Source organism: Streptopelia decaocto (assembly GCF_964273445.1).
Source record: "Streptopelia decaocto genome assembly, chromosome: 6".
Lineage (NCBI taxonomy): Eukaryota > Metazoa > Chordata > Aves > Columbiformes > Columbidae > Streptopelia > Streptopelia decaocto.
In genome coordinates, this window is record NC_138660.1 from 26706119 (window position 1) to 26730905 (window position 24787).

Here is a 24787-nt window from a genome sequence, read left to right on the forward strand (position 1 = left end):
CCAGCCAGGTCCCCCTTCACCTTTTCTTATGCAGGGCCAGCTAGCTCTGCTCTCTCAGCCTTTCCTTCTATAAATGCACAAAAGTAGGATAAAAAAGAGGTTCTGGTCAAAGGTCAAACGAAGCAGTTCGTTTGCCAGGGAAGAGAAACCCTGTGTGCAGTTCTGGAGGGGTTCTTGCAGACCGAGTTCTGGAGCAGCCTGGAGATACCTCGGGACAAACCCTTCATCCTGGAAAGGTGCAAACACTCTATTCCCACTTGTCCTTTCCCTGAGATGAAGAAGGAAAGCGATGCCAGTGTAGGAAGACATGGGGCAGGTTTTTTCCTAGCCTTAAAACTGCTGTGTCCAGCCTGTCCCCAGTTGATGACATGGGGACAAAGGGCTCCTGGGATTGCTAAAGGGATGAAGAGGAGTTGCCAGGGGGCTGGCAGGGCCTTGGCAAGGGTGTGGGGGTGATATTTCCTCAGGGTTGTCTGTTGTCCCCACACGAGTGTCCCAAGGACAGAGCAGTGCGGGCAGGCGGCATTGCCACCCCCAGCCCTGGAGCAGCTGTCCTCTGCAACCCGGGCACAGTCATCTCCGGGGGTCCCCAAGGCACCGCCAGCTCAGCCCCCGGCTTGTTCTGCAGCCAAGCAGCCCCAGGCCATGGGATGGGCTGTGTCACCAGGGCTGTCCCTGCTGGCAAAGGGACAGAAGAACCAATGGGGAGAGGGACAGGAGCTTCTCTGGGCAGCATCCTCCGGCAGCAGCATCCCCAGCAGGGCACGGCTTTATAGAATCACAGAACAGTTTGGGTTGAAGGGCCCTTCCCAGCTCCCCCAGTGCCCCCCCTGCCATGAGCAGGGACATCTTCACCAGCTCCGGTTGCTCAGAGCCCCGTCCAGCCTGGCCTGGGATGTCTCCAGGGATGGTTCATCCACCACCTCTCTGGCCAACCTGGGCCAGGCTCTCACCACCCTCAGGGACAACAATTCCTTCCTCATGTCCAGCCTGAATCTCCCTCCTTTAGTTTAAAACCATCACCCCTTGTCCTATCACAACAGGCCCTGCTGAAAAGTCTGTCCCCATCTTTCTAATTGGTCCCTTTTAAGTCCAGAAAGGCCGCACTAAGGTCTCCCCAGAGCTTCTCTTCTCCAGCTGAACCCCCCAGCTCTCTCAGCCTGTCCTCCCAGCAGAGCTGTTCCAGCCTCGGGTCATTCCTGTGGCTCTTCTGGCCCCTCTCCAGTAGGTCCATGTGTGTCCTGTGCTGAGGACCCAGAGCTGGACCAGCCCTGCTGGGGGGCTGCCCTGTGCAGCTGGGCTGGATGAGAAGGTCTATCCCGAGACAGGCTGGGGGGGAAATCCTGAGGATGGTGCCTGTCCCTGCTGCACCCCGTGTGTCCCTGGGGACACTGTCTGGGTTGGTGTGGCACTGGGACTCAGCAGCTCGCTGAAATGATGTGCTTGTCTTAATCAAATGCCTTTTCCCACGAATGACATGGTGCTGTGGGCAGCACAGCCAGCCAGCCGCAGGGGTGCGGGTGCTCCCCAGGCATCTCCCCAAATCACGTGGCCCTTCCCAGCTCACCCATGCTCTGCTTCCCCCAGTCCCCCAGCTCAGGCTGCTGGAAACAGGGAGCCAACATTTACCAGAGAGACAGCCTTAAAATCAAAATCAAACTGCTCTCACTTGCTCCTTGCAGAGCAACCACCTCCTTGGGATGCTGCCCTTTCCCCTCATGATGGTTAAGTGAAAAAGCTAATGAATTTTGAAGCCAGCAAATGGATGGGCTGGAGAGAGCCGCTCGCTTGGAGGCCCTCTGACACTTCCCCTGTGGTGCAGGTTTTCCCCTCTCGCCCAATTTGAATGTAGATTTTCATTTATAATGATTCTTGGCGGTGGAGCCAGCTAAAAGGTCACCACCAGCTTTGGAGATGGAGGCGTGAGCTGGGAGTTTCCACTCATTCAGATCCCCTGCCTCCAGGCACGGCTTCTTTAATTAATTGTGTCCTTCCTTCTGCTCCTGTCCCGCTGGGTTCCCCTGGAAAACAATGGGGGTAAATAGGATGACAGGTTCCTTTCCCTCCCTCTTGCCTCCGTGGAGCCTCATCCTCCGGCTGCCGAGAACTGCGGCTGTTGTGGGTGGCACAGGGGCTGCTCCAGGGACACCGAGCAGCGAGGGGCTCTCTGTTCCTCCTTGTCCCTCTTTCTGCCAGCCCCCTGGCCCCCCACATCCATCGTGGGGGCTCTCCCTGGCTGCAAAGTGCTCGTGCACCCCATTTCCCAGCTGATGCACCCCCTGTGCCAGCCCCGGCGACCACCAGTGCGCAGCCGTGGCTGGGCCGCCTGTGCAGGCAGGAGCCCGCCCTGCCTGCTGCGGGCAGGGCACTGCTGACCCCCACCCCTCTTTCTATCCCCTCTCTAGGGAGGAAGGTGCTGAGCGGCTGCTGCGGGGTTGGCTGCTCAGGGGCTCAGCAGGAGGATGCCAGCCTGCCCAGAGCCCCCCGTGCCCCTGGCCGTGCCGATGTGACCGACAGCCGAGCGGGATCTGCGGTGCCCAGCCGGGCACAGGGAGCGCAGCGGCTCGTGGCCCCCCAACGCGGGCCCTGGCCACCCGAAGATGAGCGATGGTGGGTGGATCTCGCTCAGCCCCGCTGAGTTCGCCCAGCTCCAGCAGTACACAGACTGTGAGTACCCTGTGCACCCTCCAGGGACAGGGAGGGGATTTTAAAAGCCCTGTTGACCTGTGCTGAACTGGTATCCCACATGTCCTTGGTGTCCTCCTAGACAACGGGATGATTTCTTAGGTTTTGGATGGGGAGACTGGGAAGGTCCTCAACCCCCAACACTGGCTGGTGAGGGACAGCAAAGGGGTCCCCGTGCCCACGTGCCCAGGAGGATTTCGCTGCTTTGGGGGATGTGCATGTGAGCACAGCTTGGTCCCTCTGAAGGCGGCTGGCTCCCACGTTCATTAGCAAAGTGAAATGCCAGTGAGGAAAGCAGACTGGCTTTTCCCAAACATGCCGAGCTGCTCCACCGCTCGCCTCGGGCTGCCAACAACACTCTGCGGTAATTTTACTTAGTGCTTATGCAGAGCGAGCCTCTCCTGCAGCTTCTGGCGAGGAGAGGAGGTTGGTGGTGGGTGCTGCAGAGTCCTGGGGCTGCGAGGAGCTGGAGAGGGAGCCCAGGGGCCCAAAACCAGGTCCTGGAGGTCCTGCCTGCTGGAGAGCAGGCGTGCTGGTTGTGGCAGGTGATGGAGAAGTGGTGCAGCCCAGGCAGGTGCTGAGAGCAGGGCAGGACAGCCCAGGTGGACCTGTGGGACAAAGGGGCAAGGGTGTAAAGTCATTGCTCTTCAGGGTAGCATGGGACCGGGGCAGGCACGCTCCTGCGGTTGCAACAGGACTGGGGGGCAAAGGGGACCCTGTGAGCCCCTTGAGGCTGCTGTGCTTTGTAGGGGTGAGGGGAAGCATGTGAGGGCTGTCAGCCCACAGCTCCCTGCCTGCCGCCAGCAGCACTGCGGGCAGAGGGGTGTGCGAAGCATCGCTGTCTGCACCTCGTCCTGCCTCTCTGGAGAACGCTCTGCTTTCTTGAGTCGCACACCATAAAACACCATCTGTAATGCCGAGCTCAGAACACAGAGAGCGTCTCCGTTTCGTTAATCAGATTGGGATGAGTGAGGCTGCAGTGCAGGCAGCTGCCTCCCCCCCGCAGGGTGGGCAGCTCCTGCCTGGGGGTCATGCCTGGGGGGTCCCCCTGTATCTCCTCCCCAGCCCTGGGGCCAGGAGCCCCCTCCTTGAGTGCATGCTGGCCTCCCATTGTGCTCTGTGACCCCCAAATCTGGCCCAGCTGTCCCAGACAGCCATGGTCCAGTGCTGAGCCCCATCCCGAGCCTCCTGCACAGAGGGCTGGGGGGAGCAGAAGCCAGCACAGCCCCCAGCTTAGAGAGAAGAATTTGGCCATATTTTACAGGGCTGGTGTGTTCAAGAGCCTTTTAAATGGATATGCCTGGAGATACAAGTCTGAAGGTTAGGGCTGAACATGCCCTCCCCTGATCTTTTCATCCTTATTTCTCAATTTTGGAAGGACCAGTGTCCCTCCAGACGCTCCACCCCTGAGGACACACAGCCAAGGAAACTCATGGACCATATACTATTTGTGTGGAAGTTTACGCAGAGCAATACCCTTCTCATTCTCCCTCCTGGCAGCTCCTGGAGACGGCTGGGGCTGCTGCGGGGGAGCCAGCAGGGCAGGAACAGCCACCCAGAGCCCGTGGGGCGGGCCGGGCAGGGACAGCTTTGTGCCCACATCACAGAATCATTCCAGTTGGAAGAGACCCTTGAGATCAAGTCCAACCATAACCTAAGTCTAGCACTAAACCGTGTCCCTAAGAACCTCGTCTATGCACCTTTTAAACCCCTCCAGGGTTGGTGACTCCAGCACTGCCCTGGGCAGCCTGTTCCAATGCCCCACAGCCCTTTGGGGAAGAAATTGTTCCCACATCCAACCTCAACCTCCCCTGGCGCAACTTGAGGCCATTTCCTCTGCTCCTGGCGCTTGTTCCTGGGGAGCAGAGCCCGACCCCCCTGGCTCCAAGCTCCTTTCAGGCAGTTCAGAGATCAGAAGGTCTCCCCTCAGCTCCTGTTCTCCAGCTGAACCCCCCAGCTCCCTCAGCCGCTCCCATCACACTTGTGCTCCAGCCCCTCACCAGCTCCGTTCCCTTCTCTCCACTCGCTCCAGCACCTCAAGGCCTTTCTTGGTGTGAGGGGCCCAGAGCTGCCCCCAGGATTGGCGGTTTGGCCTCCCCAGGTCCCAGCACAGGGACGGTCACTGCCCTGGGCCTGCTGGCCACACCAGTGCTGGGACCAGTCAGGACGCTGGTGGCCTCTTGGCCACCTGGGCACACGCTGGCTTATGTTCAGCTGCTGTCACCCACACCCCCAGGTCCTTTTCTTTTCCAGCCGCTCCTCCCCAGCCTGCAGCGTTCATGGGGTTGTTGTGACCCAAGTGCAGGACCCACCACTTGTCCTCAGACATTTGGCCTCAGCCCATCAATCCAGCTAGTCCAGATCCCTCTGTATGGCCTTCCAACCCTCCAGCAGATCAACACTTCCATCCAATTTGATGTTATCTACAAACTTACTGAGGGGGCACTTGATCCCCTCGTCCAGATCAGTGATAGAGAGATTAAATAGAACTGGCCCCAGTACTCAGCCCTGGGGACACCACTTGTGAGCGTCCAACAACTGGATTTGGTCCGTTCACCACAACTCTTTGGGCCCGGCCCTCCAGCCACTTCTTTATCCATTGCAGATACACCATCCACGCCATGAGCTGCAGCTTCTCCAGGAGATGCTGTGGGATACGGTGTCAAAGGCTTTACTGAAGTCTACATTGCCCATAGAGCAGCCGGCAGCAGCACTGCTGCAGAGAATCACAGATGGTTTGTGTTGAAGGGCCCTCCCCAGCTCTCCCAGTGCCCCCCCTGCCATGGGCAGGGACATCTTCACCAGCTCAGGATGCTCAGAGTCCTGTCCAGCCTGGCCAGGGATGTCTCCAGGGATGGTTCATCCACCACCTCTCTGGCCAACCTGGGCCAGGCTCTCACCACCCTCAGGGACAACAATTCCTTCCTTATATCTAATCTAAATCTACACTGTTTTAGTTTAAAACCATTGCCCCTTGTCCTATCACAACAGGCCCTGCTCAAACGTCTGTCCCCATCTTTCTTATTGGCCCCTTTTAAGTCCGGAAAGACCACAATAAGGTCTCCCTGGAGCTTCTCTTCTCCAGCTGAATGCCCCAACTCTCTCTTCCTTGCCCAGCACTGCAGCTTCTCTCTGTCTCTGCATTTATTTTCCTGTAGGTAGGAGGAGGAGGAACCATCCAGCTTTACATGTGTGCACTGCCCAGCACTCTGTCCCCCTCTGAAGCAGGAGAGGGAAAGCAGGGCATGGGTGGCCTCTTCCCAGAAGCGAAGGGGACCAGTCGTATATCCAGCAGATAAACTCATGTCCACCATCCTGTTGGTGGGCTGACAGCGAAGGGGGCTCAGCAGTGCCCTGCTCAGTGCGATGCCTTTGTCTCCCCAGACTCCACCAAGAAGCTGAAGGATGTCCTGGAGGAGTTCCACGGGGACGGCGTCCTCTCGAGGTACAACCCCGAACAGGTATGGCCCTGTCCCCTCCAGCCTCCCTCATATTACCGGCAGCTTCTGGTCCTCCCAGGACTCCCCCAGCCCAGCTCCCACAATTCAAAGCAAGTGGGAGAAGGCAGGTCTGTCTGTCCATCCCACGGCTGTGCTCCTGGGACTGAGAAAGGTGTCCCCACAGCTGGGGAGCTGTGTCCCCCGTGCTGTCCAGGGGCCCAGCCCTGCCGTGCAGCGATCCCACCCCATCGCAGCGACGCTGCCGTCCCATGTTAGCTGCAGGCTGCCTCGCAGAGAGTCTTTTGGGGCATCTCCTTGCCAGGCAGAAGCTGGGAGGGATTTTCTCCCTCTTACCAAAGCAAATGATTTTGTGTTGCCAGTGCGGGGACAGGGGACGACCCTGTGCCTTCTCGCTCTTGCCAGGGTTGTTTTTTCCAAGCGGTGCTTTCAGAGAGACCTATTAGTGTGCCAGCAGGACAGAGCTTTTCACAGGGGCCGTAATCACTACAAATGAGGTGAAACATGAAAAAATCAGTGGGCTAAATGCAGTAAGGAGGGGCAGCAAATCTACCCCACTATTCAAGGGCACCACAGGACCTGTGGTCCAACTGGGGCCACAAAAGCCATCGGGAAAGCCATGTCCCAATGTGATGGGGATGCCCAGCGGAGAAGGAGGAGGTGAGGAGACCATGGAGGACAATAGCGCCCGGGGGCTGGGGGTGGGCTGGAGGGTCCCGCTGCTCCGTGCCCTGCCCCAGGGGAGCAGGAGGCTTTCAGAGCACAGCTCGTTCCACCCCTCTGCCTCCAGCGCCTCCAGCCTCCTTCAGCTGTGCCAGAAGCTCTGTATTTAGTTCCTCCATCATCTGCTAGGAGCTGAGCACCTGGCTCCATCAGACCCTCCTGCCCCCGTCGGCGCCATGCCACCATGTCCCCACTGCTGCCTTGGCTCCTGCTCCGGCTGCCGCTGCTCCATCCCTCTCCTGACACCTTGGCACGGGGGGTTTCTGGCCTCTGGGTCCATTTAGGTGATATCCCACCACTAGAATTTGGGAAGCTGGTGGTTTTGGGAGGGGACAACTCTGCAGCTGATGAAGGGAGGGCACAGAACCCGCTCCCTGGGCGCCTCCGTCACCCTCTGTCCCCTTCCCAGCCCATCGACTACGAGGGCTTTCGCCTCTTCATGAAGACCTACCTGGAGGCGGATGTGCCTGAAGAGCTTTGCCAACACCTCTTCACCTCCTTCAAGCGGAAGATATGCCAGGCCTCCCCCGAGACGCAGCGCCAGAGCCCCGGCATCCCACAGCTCCATGCCCGCGGTGAGCCAGCCCTGTCCCTGCCACCCAGCCAGGCACCGCCTGGCACCGCGGCACCTTGGGCTCCCTCCCACACCACCCCACGGGGACCCAGGTTGTGGGGTGGCACCCGCAGTGGTCAGCACACAGCCCAGCTCTGTCCCATCCGATGGACGGGCTGCTGGGGACCCTGTGCAGCTCTGGGGAGGAGAGGGATTTCCCTGGGGCGGGGGATCCATGAGGTGCCATCGCACTGATTCCTCCCTTTCCTCCACACATTCAGAGCCAAAGTCACCCCGTGCCGGCATCTCCATCCTGACTGAGGCGGCCTGTGCCTCTGTCACAGGTGTGGGTGGCCACTGAGCACGTGGTACAAGCCGGAGCAGGGGATGTGTGTCGCCCACCCACCCTCTGCTTCCCCGGCCACCCCGGGGGGATTCCTGGAGACATCCCAGGCTAGGCTGGACGGGGCTCTGAGCAACCTGAGCTGGTGAAGATGTCCCTGCTCATGGCAGGGGTGGGGCCAGATGAGCTTTGAAAGTCCTTTCAACCCAAACCCTTCCGTGATTCTGTGATCCCAGGGCACGCAGCCGGCACCCAGGCAGGGTGCCTGGAAGTAGAGGCTTGCCGGGCACAGGGACCCTGGTCTCACATTGCCCACGGGCATGTGTCTACTTTGCAGGGATCAATGGGAAAACGCTCCTGAGTGCCCTGGGACGACACACTCCTGAGCCCAAGAGCTGCCCCAGCAGAGTGGCTGAGCCGCAGCCGGCGTCCCTCACCCCAGCATCCATCCCCAATGCCTCCCCAAGCTGGTCCAGGTCATCCTCCCAGAAGTCCACCGCTGGCACCCCTTCTGCTCACAACTCCTCAGGCTCTTCCAAGATCTCGTCCGGATCCCTGCTCAGCCCTCAGTCACCAGGTGAGCTTGGCTGGGGCTCCCCGGGGGACACGGGAGTGACAAGCCCTCTAGGGTTTCCCGCACTGTGGGGCCATCCCTTGCCCTGGCAGTGCAACTGCTCAGGTCCCTGGCACGGTGGTGGTGACCTTCCAAACTCAGCGGGTTCCTGGTGCCTTGACACCTCCGCTTTGCAAACCGAAGCCACTGATCCCGTCCCGCAGAGGCCCTGCCAGTCAACATCTTAATTACCTGGCAGCAGCTCCAAGCAGCGGGGGGCTGGAGCTGGGACTCACGGCTGCCTCCAGCCCAGCTCCTGCTAGGGGCAGCCATCTGCTGCCGGCATGGGCAGCCACCAGCGTGGGTGTCCTGGCACACCGGCGAGCCGTCCCGCCGCCAGCCGAGCTTCTCGTTCCTTCTGGCTGGGTGCTTGTCCCCAGGAGGTCACGTCCCCGGGAGGGCACGTCCCTGTTGTTTCCCACTGCTCCTCCCACTCACATCCGCAGTGCCGCAGGTGCTACCGTCTGCATCCTGGGAACTGGCTGGCAGTGCCCAGCCCTGTGTCCCCTTCCCGTGTACAGCCCCGCTCCTGCAGTGTCCCCCAGCCCCGTGTTCCCTTCCTGTGCCCAGCCCCGTGTTCCCTTCCTGTGCCCAGCCCCGTGTTCCCTTCCTGTGCCCAGCCCCGTTCCTGCAGTGTCCCCCAGCCCCGTGTCCCCTTCCTGTGCCCAGCCCCGTGTCCCCTTCCTGTGCCCAGCCCCGCTCCTGCAGTGTCCCCCAGCCCTGTGTCCCCTTCCTGTGCCCAGCCCCGCTCCTGCAGTGTCCCCCAGCCCTGTGTCCCCTTCCTGTGTCCAGCCCCACTCCTGCAGTGTCCCCCAGCCCTGTGTCCCCTTCCTGTACCCAGCCCCACTCCTGCAGTGTCCCCCAGCCCCACATGCTCCATACCTTGCCTGCCCTGCACTGAATGGGTCCCTGTCCCCGAGCTCACATGCTGCCAGCCCTGTGTCCTGGCTGGGGACAACTCTTGCCCCCCTGTGCATGGCTGCCATCCCTCGCCCCGCCTGCAGGCACAAAGATAGTGGAGAAACGGTTGCCCTTCAGCCTGCGGAAGAGCCACAGCTCCCTGAAAGCTGCCCCACCACCGCCGCCCACCCCCCTGGCCCAGGTGGTCCATCTGAAGGACATCGTCTGCTACCTGTCCCTGCTGGAGAGGGGACGTGCCGAGGACAAGCTGGAGTGTGAGTGGGACCCTGGGGCCATGGGCTGCTCGTTGGTTGTGTGAGGGGGTACCAGTGGCCTCAGGCATTGCCTAGGGGTTTATCCAAGGAGGGGTGTGGGGCTGGACTCTCCTGCTCACTTTTTAATGTTGAAAGGTTAAAACCATTCGGGAAAGTGCTCAGCATTGTCCGCCTGCTCCTGCCTGCCAGAACCTGTGTCCCAGGGGGGCTGGGGCTTCGTTCAGGTCACGTCTTGCGGGGCTGAGCAGGCACAACGCTGCTCCTGCCCCCCGGCAGCCCCAGCAGCACCAGTGCTGATCTCTGACCCACAGCCGCCTTCTCTTCTCCCTCCAGTTATGTTTCGCCTCTACGATACTGATGGAAATGGCCTCCTGGACAGCTCGGTAAGCCTTCCCTCGGGAGAGAAAGCCAGGGGGGGCTGGCAGAGACATGCAGGGTCCTGTCAGGATGCCCGTGCCCTCAGGGAGGTGCTGTGGGCTAAATGGGACGTGGGGAGGGAGGAGGAAGGCAGCAGCATTTGCTGGGACTGTGGAGCTGTGGGATCAGTGAGCCCTGCAGCATCCCACAGCAGCTCCAGAAAGTCCACCCACCAGTCGTTGTAGCTCTACATCAGATCACGCTGTTTCAGAAGAGGAAAAATCGTGCACAGCATCCCCCTACCCCCCCGGGGTGTTTTCTGTTTGTCCTTTGGGTATATCCCCCTTGCAACCTGTTGCAAACAAAACCTGTTTTATCAGAGTGTTTTTTTCCTAGGAAAAACACAATGCTGATTTTCTGGCAGATTTTCAGAGGATAAAACAGCATGCAGCATCCACCGACAAGTGGGGTGTCCTGTCCCCCCATGTGGGGGTGGGTCTGGGGCAGCCTTGGGTGTGTGGGGACACATTGGTGAGACATCCCTGGTTGGGGTGTGTGAGGCTGGATGCGCCGCTGGCACCCAGAGCTGTCCCTGAGCACCCGGCGACAGCTGTTGTCTTTCTGTGCTCAGGAGCTGGATCGGATCATCAACCAGATGGTGCATGTGGCCGAGTACCTGGAGTGGGACTCCACCGAGCTGAAACCCGTGAGTGCCGGGGCTGGGGCAGCCAGGGGGTCATGGCGGCTGTTGGATGGAGAGATGTTCCTGGGCGGCATCGCCATGTCATTGCGGCTCCTCCCTCCTCCAGATCTTGAAGGCCATGATGGAGGAGATCGACTATGACCACGATGGGACGGTGACGCTGGAGGAGTGGATCCGGGGCGGCATGACCACCATCCCCTTGCTGGTGCTACTGGGGATGGAGACGGTGAGTGCCCGTGTGGGGGCCTGGTTTGGTCTCATCCAGCCGCACTGCCTGCTCCCGGGAGAACGCCTGGGGCTGGCGGGAGGGCAGCAGTGGAGCATGGTGATGGAGGGCATGCAGGGAACATGGGAGGGCACCCAGGGACCATGGGAGGGCACCCTACCCCCAGCAATGGGCCGTGCACCCACTCGACACCAGCCCCAAGCTCCCTGGCCCCTGCAGACACCCCCCCCACCTCTGCTGACCAGCCTTCCCCCCCACATCTCCACAAGCCCCGTTTGAACTGTGGTCATTGCCACTGACCGTGCCCAGGCAGGCTGTGCTCACTTCTTGGGATTGTAGCACACTCTGGTTCAATAAATATTTAATCCAAAAATAAGATGAGCATCTAAAATGCCAGCTCCTCTCCTGGGAAGAGCTTCAAAGAGCAGAAGTGGAGAGGGTTGGGACCCCACCTTGTTTGCCTGTGCTATTTTTTTTTTCATCCTTTTGGGCTTTATTTCATTGAGGTGCATCCCTGGCCATCGGCTGATAGTCCGCAGGGAAAAATCTGGGTTTTTGCTCCCTGGTGCCCATCCTGGTGTTTGCTCCTCACACAGAGGGGTGCAGGGGGGCTGGGGTTCTGGCAGGAAGATTGAAGAAAACAGGGAATTTTCCGTGGCCTCAGCAAAGCACTCATGCCTGGACCCAGATGCAAGAGACTTGCTTTGGTCACTGCATGGTGACGGTTGGCCCGGCCCCATCTGTGGAGTCACCTCCTTCTCGTCAAACACCAGCAGAGCGTCCCCACATCCAAGCTGTGCCGAGGGGCTGTGGGGAGCCAGAGCTGGGTGCCAGGAGCTGGACGTGCCTGGGGAGCGAGGGCCGTGGCAGCAGGGTGCTTGGGGACACCGGAGAGCAGGGCGAGCCTGTGGTCCTGCCGGGAACCACTCCTACAGCTGGGGGCTTTTACGGGCTGAAAAGGTGAAAAAAGTTGCAAGCTGAGCGGGCTCGGAGCCCTGGTGGAGAAGTGACCCCCCCTCTCCTGCCCTGCAGAATGTGAAGGATGATGGGCAACACGCCTGGAGGCTGAAGCACTTCAAGAAACCTGCCTACTGCAACTTCTGCCGCACCATGCTGCTCGGGGTGCGCAAGCAGGGCCTCTGCTGCTCCTGTGAGTCACGGACCCTTGCCAGACCCTCACAGCCCCAGCTCCCAACCCTTCCCAGCAGCCCGGGGAGTGAGGACTGGTTGCTGTCAGTGCCTAGAGTGAGTGGGGAGGGGGCAACACCTGTGCCAAGGGGGTGATACTCACCACTTGCTTCTCTCCCGCCAGTCTGCAAGTACACAGTCCATGAGAGGTGCGTGTCCAAAGAAATCGCCTCCTGCATCAGCACCTACGTGAAATCCAAGAGAAACATGAGTGTGAGTAGGCAGTCATCATGTTTCCTATGGAGCACCCCCGGAGGCAGCACTGCTGGCAGCAGCTGCCCCTTCCACCTCGTGCACGGCTCCCCCTCGTTTTTGTCCCCTGGGATTAGCCCCTTGGGTCCTGAGCAGCAGCTCGCAGGCGTTCCCAGCATCCAGATCCTGGCAGGACAGTGCCTGTCCCCAGCCCCCAGGAACCCACTGGAGCCCCAGCCCTGAGGTTTGCCGCAGCTCCGGGCAAGGGGGACAAGGGTGTCCCCGATGTGCTGCAGGGAGGGCAGGCGGCTGTGGGAGGGGCCAATTTGGATCAGTCAGCATCCCTGCATGACAGGCCACCCTCCAAAATCACGGTAGAAGCCCTTAGGGGAGAGAAGATGCCCGCGGGTCAGTGGGTGCGCCCGCAGTGCCCTGCTCCGTGCCTTGCAGGTGATGCAGCACACCTGGATCGAGGGCAATTCCCCCGTCAAATGTGACAGGTGCCACAAGAGCATCAAGTGCTACCAGGGCATCACTGGCCTGCACTGTGTCTGGTGCCAAGTCACCGTGAGTACCCAGGCATGGGGGGACCGGGGTGCGCCCGCACGGCCAGCCCCGAGGGAGCGGGGCTGACAAATAGCCTGGTGTCCCCTGCCTGACATCCTGTCCTCCTGCCCGCTCCAGCTCCACAACAAATGTGCCTCCCACGTGAAGCCGGAGTGCGACGGGGGCCCGCTGCGGGACCACATCTTGCTACCTTCCTACATCTGTCCCATTGTCCTGGTAAGTGTCCCGTTCCTGCTGGTGGGCAGCCAGGGCATCACCGCGGCCAACCTGCCTCCCCCCGCTGCCGGTGCCGCCGGCTCGGGGCAGCGGGTGCATCCACACCTCTGTTCCCCAAAGGACAGGCAGTCCCACTGCCGGAGATCGGAGAGCGACTCCCCTGCCAGCACCAGCCCCGAGGACAACCAGGCCTTCAAGTTCAACTCCACCACGGTGGATGGGCAAGGTCTGCAGGTAGGGTCCCGTGCCAGGCTGCTGTGCCCAGCCCTGCAGCAGCCAGGCATTTGCATCTGTGCTTTCCGCCTCCAGATCAGCCCTCGGCCTGGGACGCATCCTCTCCTGGTGCTTGTGAACCCCAAGAGCGGAGGACGGCAAGGGGAGCGGTAGGTGGGGTCCTGCCCTGGGGGGGAGCATCGTCCCCAGAAGGTCGGGGCTGCCCCGGCACCTCTCCTGGGAGGGACTAAGCCCTGCAGCATCATCCCTCACTCTTCTCGCTTCCCAGAGTCCTTCGGAAATTTCACTACCTGCTCAACCCACGCCAAGTGTACAACCTGGACCGCGGCGGGCCCGCGCCGGGGTATGGAGATGCTGCGGCTGATCCTCTGCCCCCTCCCGCCGGCCCCTGCTCTCCCCCGCATCACCCCTTGTCTCTCCTGGCTTTCTCCAGGCTGAGCTTCTTTCGGGACACTCCGGATTTCCGCATCCTGGCCTGCGGAGGGGACGGCACGGTGGGCTGGATCCTGGACTGCATAGGTGAGGGAGGGGTGGCCACGCTTCCACAGAGCATCGTGCACCCGCGTCCTCGGCAGTCAGCGATGGGCTCCCAATATTCCCCAGTGAGAGCAGGGTCAACAGCATCACTGTCAGGGTCCTCCCACCTGGGGTGCCAGCCGAAGGGGGACATGGAGAGAAGCGGGCAATGAGCCCTCGCAGCCCCAAACCTCTCTTTCCCGTTGCATTACAGACAAGGCCAACTTGGTGAAGCACCCGCCGGTGGCTGTCCTGCCCCTGGGAACAGGCAACGACCTGGCCCGCTGCCTGCGCTGGGGAGGAGGTGAGGCCAGGCGAGCATCGCCCAGGGTAGCCAGCCCGTGGGGACCAGCAGGTGCAGCTGGGTGGGTGCTGTCCCAGGGGAGGGAGGGATCCCAGGACGAGGCACGGGGCTACATCTCAGCCCTGGTGCCTCCTGATGGGGCCTCTACCCTCTTCCAGCTCTGGGTCCTCAGCACAGGACACACATGGACCTGCTGGAGAGGGGCCAGAGGAGCCACAGGAATGATCCGAGGCTGGAACAGCTCTGCTGGGGGACAGGCTGAGAGAGCTGGGGTGTTCAGCTGCAGAAGAGAAGCTCCGGGGAGACCTTATTGCAGCCTTTCCATACTTAAAAGGGGCCCATAAGAAAGATGGGGACAGACTTCTTAGCAGGGCCTGTTGAGCTAGGACAAGGGATGATGGTTTTAAACTAAAGGAGGGAGATTCAGGCTGGACATGAGGAAGGAATTGTTGTCCCTGAGGGTGGTGAGAGCCTGGCCCAGGTTGGCCAGAGAGGTGGTGGATGAACCATCCCTGGAGACATCCCAGGCCAGACTGGACAGGGCTCTGAGCAACCTGAGCTGGTGAGGATGTCCCTGCCCATGGCAGGGGGGGCACTGGATGGTCTTTAAGGTCCCTCCAACCCAAACTATTCTATGATTCCAAAAAAGCAGCCGCTGCTTTCTAAACCTCCATCAGCCAGGTCCTGCCCAACAACCTGTTACACCTGGGAGAGCTGTGCCATTAGCTGAAATCTCTGCCACCGCTGCAAGGACAAGCCAGGCATCTCACTGGTGACCCTGGGCTGCGCCAGCTGCTCAGCACCCAGCTGCCTCCATAGCCACGTGACATGGCTGTGCTCCTCTTCCTCCTCCATCATCCTTCTCAGACGCTCGCCTGCTTTTCCCTACAGGCTATGAAGGAGGCAACCTGATGAAGGTCCTGAAAGACATTGAGCACAGCACGGAGGTGATGCTGGACCGCTGGCAGATAGATGTTGTTCCCAGTGACAGAGAGGCCAACGGAGACCCTGTCCCATCCACCATCATCAACAACTACTTCTCCATTGGGGTGGTGAGTGCTGCGGGGCAGGGGCGGGTCCTGGGGACAGCCTAGAGCACAGCACGCACAGCGCAGCGCTAGTAGAGTCTTAGAACTGCAGAATCATTTTGGTTGGAGGAGACCTGAAACTCACCAAGTCAAACTGTTCCCTCACCCCTGGCACTGCCCCATGTCCTGAGAACCTCATCTCCGTCTGTCCAACCCTCCAGGGATGGTGACTCCAGCACTGCCCTGGGCAGCCTGTTCCAATGCCCCACAGCTCTTTGGGGAAGAAATTGTTCCCCAGATCCAACCTCAACCTCCCCTGGTGCTCCTCTGCCGAGCCAGCCCCGAGTTAGTTCCCAGGAGCAGGGGCTGGTTCCTTGTGACGTTTCTTGGAGATGATAAAAGACTTTCTGAATGTTTAGTGAAAAGCGACATTTCAGCTTGAATCTCGCAGTCCAGGGACTCTCCCTCCTCACTCTTACTTGCTCATATTCTCAACCTCCCTCCATCTCCTGGCATTGTCTCTCTGGTTTTATTGTCATTTGTAATGGCAGCACTTAAATGCATAAAAAGGCATGGACTCTCTTCCCAGCTGGGAACGTTGCAAAAGCAACTATGTGAGGACCTTAAACAGGGATGAGGGAGGTCCCAGGGATGGGTTGAGATCTGCTGGACATGCTGTCCAAAGCCTTTGCTGAGATGGCAGCCATTGGCGAAGCCCATCTTTGGTGCTTGGACCTGCGTTCCCCCAGGTTTTCCTAACGCAGGGAAGTTAGGGAGCCTGGGAGGATGTCAGCCCTGTGCCATAGGGGCTTTCCCCAGCACCGAGGGTCGATCCTGGCAGCAGCAGGGCTTTGGTGGAATGGTGAAGTGGAAAGCACTTCTCTACCTGTGGGCTTGCAGCATAGAGTCATAGAACAGAACAATAGAATAGTTTGGATTGGAAGGGACCTTAAAGACCACCCAATGCCACCCCTGCCATGAGCAGGGACATCTTGACCAGCTCAGGTTGCTCAGAGCCCCGTCCAGCCTGGCCTGGGATGTCTCCAGGGATGGTTCATCCACCACCTCTCTGGCCAACCTGGGCCAGGCTCTCACCACCCTCAGGGGCAACAATTCCTTCCTCATGTCCGGCCTGAATCTCCCTTTAGTTTAAAACCATCACCCCTTGTCCTATCACAACAGGCCCTGCTCAAAATTCTGTCCCCATCTTTCTTATTGGCCTCTTTTAAGTCCGGAAAGGCCGCAATAACGTCTCCCCGGAGCTTCTCTTCTTCAGCTGAACACATCAACTCTCTCCGCCTGTCCTCATAGCAAAGGTGCATCAGCCCTCAGATCATCTTCATGGCCTCCTCTGGACTTGTTCCAACAGGTCCATGTCCCTCTTACTTTGAGGGCTCCAGGGCTGGGGGCAGCACTGCAGGTGAGGTCTCACCAGAATCCCCCTGGCCCGGCCTGCTGGCCACGCTGCTGGTGACGCAGCCCAGGACACGGGTGATTTCTGGGGTGTGAGTGCATGTTGCCAGCTTGCGTTGAGCTTCTCATCAACCAACACTCCCAAGTCCTTCTCCTCAGGGCTGCCCTCAACCCATCCTCTGCCCAGGCTGGGTCTGTGGTTGGGATTGCCCACCCACGGCTGGGGCCTGCAGTCCCACCACGGCATGCTTCTAGTTTCACATCAGCTCCTGCTAATGCCAGGGGATGTCACCTCGGGCGGCATTTGGTGACAGCTTCCCAGTCGGGCTCAAACAACCCCCCACTCCGCATGGCAGGGGTTGTGATGAGGCTCAGGAGAGCTGCCCCCCTGCCAGGGAGCTGTCGGGGTGGAGGGTGTCCCCAGAGCCCCGCTGTGGCCCTTCCTCCTTCTCCCAGCATCACCTCCACAGAGCCCCTGCCATGAGGGAAGGCAGCCAAGTGCACTAATTACGTCTCACTTAACGAGCCCATTCAGGGCTTTGTAAGCAGCCTGGCTGAGGGTGGCTCCGTCACCTCAGCGTGGTCTCTGTGCTGTGCCCCTGACCCCCAGGGGCTGGCAGTGAGGACCAAGAGCTGAGGCCCCATACCCTGGCACATGTCCTTGGGGCACAGAGAGGGGGTTTCTATGTCCCTGCTGCGTCACTGACCTCCCCACCCTCCCTCTCCTTGCAGGACGCCTCCATCGCCCACCGCTTCCACGTCATGCGAGAAAAGCACCCCGAGAAATTCAACAGCAGGTGAGGGCTGCTTGTGGTCACCCCAAAAGCTGGGTGCAGGGGGGATGTCCTGCTGCCACCATGCACCGCGCCAAGGGGACGTGCCGGATCCTGTCCCTCTCCCCGCAGGACAGCCCCGAGGAGGTGGCCTGGTGTTCAGCCAGCCTTAGGGGACAGGCAGGGGACACGCAGGGCATGGCCGGCGGCAGGGGCCAGGCACAGCAGGGCTCTGGGTGCCCCTTCAGGCCCCAGGCAGCATGGCAGGCTGCTCGTACTTGGCCACGCACCCAATTATGTTCGTTCATGCTTTATAATCAACACGGAATTCCAGGACGGGCAGGAGCGGGCAGGGCAGCGATGGCAGGGCAGGCAGCAGGTCGCAGCTCGCTCCTGCTGTGCTCAGAGCATGTGGAAATGGTGTAACAGCAGCGGGAGCCATGGCTTGCGACCTCTCGTCCCCATGTTCAGCAAAACCCCCTAGAAAAACCCCAAATGGACCCAAGTGTCCAGCACTGCTCTGGAAACTCATCTCCCCTCAGCTGGCAGCTGCCCCTGGAAGGGCAGCACAGCGGTGGGTGCAGGGCATGAGCAGTGGTCACCGGCCTGGCTACCGGGAGGACGCGAGGCAGGGTGCTGAGGTGACAACCCCTCCCTGGGATCCCCCATTCCTGGCAGCCCCATTGAGAGGTGACAGCTTTGCACCTGATTCTCTGCTGAGGAACCTGCCATGCCACATCCTTCCCCTCGCAGATGTCAGAGCCACCCGAGCCACCCCTGTCCCAGAGCTGTGGCACCAGTGGGCCCTGCACGTGATGGCTCATGTCTCCATCAACGACTGGTGTCACCATTGCAATCTGGAATATTGTGTCCAGTTGTGGCCCCTGAGTTCCAGCAGGACAGGGAACTGCTGGAGAGAGTCCAGTGCAGCCACCAAGATGCTGAAGGGAGTGGAGCATCTCCCATGGGAGGAAAGGCTGAGGGAGCTGGGGCTCTGGAGCTGGAGGAGAGGACACTGAGGGGGGACTCATTCCTGGTGATCAATATAGAAAGGGGGAGTGTCAGGAGGATGGAGCCAGGCTGTTCTGGGTGACAACCAGTGACAGGACAAGGGGCAATGGGTGCAAACTGGAACACAGGAGGTTCCGCTTGAATATGAAAAGCAACTTGTTGGGGGTGAGGGTGGCAGAGCCTGGCCCAGGCTGCCCAGGGGGGTTGTGGAGTCTCCTTCTCTGCAGACATTCCAACCCGCCTGGACACCTTCCTGTGTAACCTCATCTGGGTGTTCCTGCTCCATGGGGGGATTGCACTGGATGAGCTTTCCAGGTCCCTTCCAGCCCCTGACATTCTGGGACTCTGTGTAATCCCGAGCGGGATGCTAATTGCAGCTCTGTACCCCAGGATGAAGAACAAACTGTGGTACTTCGAATTTGGGACATCGGAGACCTTTGCAGCCACCTGCAAGAAGCTCCATGACTACGTGGAGGTGGAGGTGGGTTTCCCAGCATGGTCCCTGGCTCCAGCCTCAGCACAAAGGCTTTTTGGGAGATGTCACTGATGGGTGACAGACAGGGCTGTTCGGGCAGAGGGTGCCAGGGCAGCGTTGACCCCTCGCGGCGGGCGCAGGAAGCTGTGGCTGGCAGGACCTGCTCTTGCTGCAAAGCCAGCCAGCTGCATGCATAATAATAGTCCTGTGTTTCTCCCCCTTTCCAGCTGTATTCGAGAGCGTGCCTGGAATATTCTCTGTGTAAACTCTGTGGCTGCTCCCGGTCCTCCTTGGATGACATGGAAACAGCCTTTAATTAGAGTGGGGAGGAGGGCCCATGGTTGCTAAGAGCACTGTCATTTCTCCGCTGGTGCTGGGGGGGTTTGGGGCTTTGCTGTAAACTTCCACCTCTCCTTATCACTTGATAAAGGAGCCTTTGATAACTGAGGCTGGAGGGTGAGGGGAAAAACCCAGCACTTGCTGCAAAGGGCCAACGTGAGTCGGAGCAGGCGGTGGGCGCAGGGCAGCAGGCAGAGAGCGCGGGCAAAGTCCGTGTCTGTGTGGCTGGATGCTGCCAGAGATGGGTGCGAGTTGCTGCGTTGGCAGGAAAGCGTTAATCCCGCAGAATTTGAAGTTGAAAGCGCCAGCCTGTCCTCCCTCCGGCTCCCAGGCAACTGTCAGCCTTGCAGAGAAATGGCAGGTTTGTTTTGGAAATTGGCACTCGTTTCCCTCCAGCTCCTGGAAATGAATTTGCTTTTTTTCCCCCAGCTGCAAATTTCTAACTTCCAGCAGCACTGCCAGCGTGCCGTCAGCTGCCCCTGCTCAAAGAGCCCATTGTAGCTTGCTGGCTCGCTCAGTGAGGAGGGGGAGAAATCAGGAGGCAGGGGAGATGCAGGAGGCAGGGGAGATGCAGCGCGCAGGGGAGATGCAGGAGGCAGGGGAGATGCAGGAGGCAGGGGAGATGCAGCGGGCAGGGGAGATGCAGGAGGCAGGGGAGATGCAGCGGGCAGGGGAGATGCAGCGGGCAGGGGAGATGCAGCGGGCAGGGGAGATGCAGCGGGCAGGGGAGATGCAGCGGGCAGGGGAGATGCAGCGGGCAGGGGAGATGCAGGAGGTAGGGGAGATGCAGCGGGCAGGGGAGATGCAGGAGGCAGGAATGATGCCTGCAGTCGGGGGCGATGCTCAGCTTGGCTGGGCATGGGATGTGTGGTCCATCCCACAAAGGAATCAGAGCCTTCTCACTTGGTACCCACTGATCAGACTGTTATGGTTTTCTCTCCTCCTACAAATATCTTTAAAATGTATTGAGAAATAAGGGATTTACATCCTTCACAAGCCTTGGAGAGGCAGCTCTTCACTCACAAACAAGAAGACTCCTGCCTTTTGCTTTCAACACAAGGCTGAAAATACAATCTTGGGGCATCAGGGGAGGCAGAGCATATCTGAACATAAGAGACATTTTGCCCATTTAATGCTCAGGGCATTAAAAATAAGCTCAAGACCTTCCCTCTTTGCTAGAGGAAAGCAACTGAAATCAAAGCACTGCTGTGGGTTCATCGGCACATTTGCATTCCTCTTGGCAAAGCAAAAGAGGGCAGAAATGCCATCGCATCCCTGAAATGCAAGGAAAAAAATGTGCTGGTATTTGCCAAAATGTAGTGTGGCAGATAGAGAGCAGGTGCGGAAAGGATATGTCCAAATGCTCTAGAGAAAACCCATTCCAATGGGTTTTGGGTTTGAATGGGTTGAAGAGTTATCTAGAAAGAGGATCCAGCCTTGTCTGGGCAGCATGAGAGGCAGAAGACCTCAAGTTAAGAAATGCATTTCCATGGCTGCTGCTTCCAGTCCTGTGGGAAAGCCGCAGACAAGAGATGTTCTACCTTTTACAGGGAATTTTCAGCAGGAACCGTCCCGCTCTACAGCAGCAAAGCCCAGGATACCAGTCCTGTGTGCTGGCTTGTGGTTTTCCCTCCCAAAACTGACATTTTTTCCTCTGACAACTTTCCTGTCATTTCCTTCCAGCCTCATTTCCAAATTGTAGTTGAAGACAAACTATTTCGAGTTAGGCTGTGGGCAGACAAACTTCTGGAGTTTTTGAAGTCAATTTGAACAAGGGGAGGTGGGGAAGCAGGTGCTGGGGGAGCGTGGCTGGAGGTCGCTCTGGGGCCGAGGTGGGATTGCATCCTCTTTAGGGTCACATCACTGAGCCTGGTGAGGTTTTATGTGCTCTCATAGGAAATTTGTTTTTCGAAACTGCCATCTCAGATATGTAGTAAAACCCATATTGTGACAGTGGGGAAAGCAGCACAAGGAACAGAATCATAGAATCATCTTGGTTGGAAGAGAAAGCGGAGGTGCTGGTTGGCAGCCCTAGAAAAGCAAAGTCAGGAGGGGTGGGTGTTTGTTCGCACCCCCAGCCCTTGGGTGCCTGTGCCACCCTGGGGCAGGTTTGCTCTGGGGACCGACCGTGCTGGGGGCTCTTTCGGTGGGCAGAGGAGACTGGGGACACCACGGTGCTGGGGAAATGGTGATGGGCACACGGTGATGGGCACACGGTGCTGGGGACATGGTGCTGGGCACCCTGCACCGGGCACCAGCGGTCTCTGCCCGTTGCCTGACACTGCCCATGTGCCCGGCAGTGCGACGGGACCCTGCTCGACCTGAGCAATGCGTCCCTGGAGGGCATCGCCGTCCTCAACATCCCCAGCATGTACGGTGGGTCCAACCTCTGGGGCGAGACCAAGAAGCAGCGCGGTTACAACCGCCTGGGCAAGAAAGCGCCGGAGAAGCTGCCCGCCACGGTGGTCACCGACGCCAAGGAGCTCAAGTTCTGCGTGCAGGGTGAGCAGGGTTTGGGGGAGGCAGCGGGGTTCGCATGGGGAGGTGACAGCTTGGGGGGTGCCTGTATGGTGCCAGTGGGGCTGGCTGCCACAGAGGAGGAGCTGGAGTCAAAGCTGCAGAGCTGGCACCGATGGCATTTGGGAGCATTCTCCCCCACTCCCCACAGCACTGCCAGCCTGGCGGGGGGGTCGGGAACAGCAAGACCTGCGCTGTGCTCCGGCCATCAGCTCACAGCTGCTGCTGCGGCCACCAGTGCTGTCCCCACAGAATCCCAGAGTGTCAGGGGCTGGAAGGGACCTGGAAAGCTCATCCAGTGCAATCCCCCCATGGAGCAGGAACACCCAGATGAGGTTACACAGGAAGGTGTCCAGGCGGGTTGGAATGTCTGCAGAGAAGGAGACTCCACAACCCCCCTGGGCAGCCTGGGCCAGGCTCTGCCACCCTCACCCCCAACAAGTTGCTTCTCATATTTAAGTGGAACCTCCTGTGTTCCAGTTTGCACCCATTGCCCCTTGTCCTGTCACTGGTTGTCACCCAGAACAGCCTGGCTCCATCCTCCTGACGCTCCCCCTTTCCATACTGATCCCCATGAATGAGTCCCCCTCAGTCTCCTCTTGTCCAGCTCCAGAGCCCCAGCTCCCTCAGCCTTTCCTCCCATGGGAGATGCTCCACTCCCTTCAGCATCTTCATGGCTCGGGCACAGACAGGGCACCGACACCCCAAAGTGCTGGTGGGGTTCCCCAACAGAGAGCAAGGCATTGGAAAACAGGTAGTAAAATAGGCCCAAGTGCCCGGATTTTCCACCTCCCGCAGCCTGGGGCTGGGGTGGGAAACAGCCGCGGTGCCACCAGCCATGCCAGGCTGCCACCAGCTGTCCCTCCCCAGGTGAAACCAGCAGGGAGCAGGGCAGAGGAAAAGCCAGTTCTAAAGGTGGCAAGAGGCCGTGGGGTCTGTCCCCTGGGCACATCTCCACTTGTGCATGGGTGGGGTGCTTCTCTGGTGGGGGTTTCCACCAGGGTGAAAGAGTATCCCGAAAGGAGTGAGAGATGGAGTGAGTTGTTCTTGTGCCGGGAGCCTTTGCAGGTGTCCCAGAAGAGCAGGAGGAGCTGGCAAAAGGGGTGATGTCCTGGGATTTGAGGAGATCCCTCCCAGGGAGGGTTTCCCCTGTGCATCCCAGCTCCCAGCTGCCACAGGGAAGAGGTTCTGCCACAGTTTCATGCAACACCACAAACAAGTGGCCAAAGGGCTGGTGAGGATCTGAGCTGCCACTCTGCAGACACGTAGCACCAGGCAGTTTTGGACCAGGAGTATTTTTGCTTCAGGGATTTTGAACAGTGGCATTGGGCAGTGTCCAAGCACTGGGGACAATGGGACATGTCCCCATGGTGCCAGCAGCCCGGCTGCCCTGCAGGGCACCCAGCGGCCCCAGTGTGCTGGCCCTGACGTTTTGGATGCTGGTGGAAGGCACAGCATCTCTGGGGATGGGGGAACCAAATCAGATCCCTTTCTCTTGCCTGGAGTAAAGGAGTCTGTGGGGAGACCTCGCTCTCTAAAACTACTTCAAAGGAGGCTGTAGCATGGAGGGTGTTGGTCTGTTCTCCCAAGTAATGAGCGCCAGGAGCAGAGGAAACAGCCTCAAGTTGCACCAGGGGAGGCTGATGGACCTGGGGAACAATTTCTTCCCCAAAGAGCTGTCGGGCATTGGAACAGGCTGCCCAGGGCAGTGCTGGAGTCACCATCCCTGGAGGGTTGGACAGACAGACATGAGGTTCTCAGGGACATGGGGCAGTGCCAGGGGTGGGGAAACAGTTGGACTCGATGGGCTTGAGGGGCTTTTTCAACCAAAATTATGATTCTATGATTCTCTTGCAGACCTCAGTGACCACCTCCTGGAGGTGGTGGGTCTGGAGGGCGCGATGGAGATGGGGCAGATCTACACGGGGCTGAAGAGCGCTGGGAAGAGGCTGGCGCAGTGTTCATCCGTCACTATCAGGTATTTGTCCCTGTCCTGGCTGAGTGCCCAACCGATGGCCACAGCCGGTGTCTGTGTCACCCTGCGCTCCCTCTCTTTGTGCCTTGCAGGACATCCAAGCTGCTGCCCATGCAGGTGGACGGGGAGCCCTGGATGCAGCCGGCCTGCACCGTGAGTCCCCAGGGAGGGTGCAGCTCTGCAGCGGGGCAGGCAGGGCCCTGGGGACAGGGACACGCTCACATTTTGTTGGGTGGGTGGGGGCAGCGGGGTCCCCCAGCAGCTGACAGGCAGCTTGCCCAGAGCAGGAATCCTCTGCCTGTCCCAGCGCCGCCTGGATGGGCTTGGGGGCTGTTCCTCCCATGCAGCACAGCATTTAGCACCCCGGTCTGCGGGGAGGCAGCTCCTCGCCCAGGGCTGAGCTGCTCCCCGCTTGCTCGGGTTGCTTCCAGGCTGGGGAATGCCTGGGAGGGCTCAGAGCCCAGCAGCTCCTTGCTGAGCTGGGGTTTTCACTTCTTTTTAGGTCAGAATTACACATAAAAGCCAAGTGCCAATGCTGCTGGGCCCCCCACAGAAGAGCAGCTTCTTTTTCCTGAAGAGGAGAAACCGAACTCGAGATTAAGCAGCGTGCAAGGAGCCCAGAGGCACCCAGCATCCTGTCCCTTTGCAGAGGGTCCCCAAATCCCTCAGTGGGGAGAAAAAACACCCCCCGAGCCCGGCAGGGATGACTTGTCCTGGGAAGGTCTTAGAGGCTCCTTCCCAACCACCGCAAGCATCTTCTCCAGCCGGGATGGAAGTGTTGGGCGAGGCCAGGCTGACACACAGGGAACCATTTACTGGAGCAGAGCTAGGACTACTGTTTTTTTTTCCCCTTTATTTAAATAATTCCCCCCCCCGCCTCAGCAATGCTGCAAACAAACGTGCTCCTGAGAAAATGCCAAGCTTCACTTATTTATTTTTAAACCTGTTGAAGGACACTTGATGTTTTGTTGCACTGGCTTTGTGTCCACCACCCCCTTGCACCTTGGAGCAGTGATTTATTTTCCTAGCACAGAGGAGGTGCTCTCCGCCGTGCCTTCCCGTGGGTCTGAACCACATGCAAAGACTCTGCCGCTCCGGGGAGCCACGAGCTGTGGGACGGGCTGGGGACACGTGGTGCTTCGGCCACAAGGACAAGCGTGGGGTGGACAGGAGGAGACTGTTTTGATGTGGAAACAGATAAAA

General features: G+C 59.4%; 1 protein-coding gene across 1 annotated transcript; it reads left to right on the forward strand.

The window, feature by feature from the left end:
* Positions 1–203: 203 nt before the first annotated feature.
* On the forward strand, positions 204–24320 carry LOC309441576 (diacylglycerol kinase beta-like). The gene is made up of 25 exons (XM_082056375.1): positions 204–316; positions 2410–2667; positions 6070–6146; positions 7276–7441; positions 8100–8339; positions 9380–9550; positions 9884–9933; positions 10539–10613; positions 10717–10836; positions 11869–11986; positions 12149–12237; positions 12667–12783; positions 12901–12999; positions 13120–13233; positions 13309–13382; positions 13502–13576; positions 13667–13752; positions 13964–14053; positions 14945–15105; positions 17227–17291; positions 18669–18759; positions 21393–21594; positions 23467–23587; positions 23677–23737; positions 24087–24320. Exons 2-25 carry the CDS (start codon positions 2601–2603, stop codon positions 24183–24185), a joined length of 2628 nt encoding a protein of 875 aa, XP_081912501.1. The 5' UTR covers positions 204–316; positions 2410–2600; the 3' UTR covers positions 24186–24320.
* Positions 24321–24787: the final 467 nt, after the last annotated feature.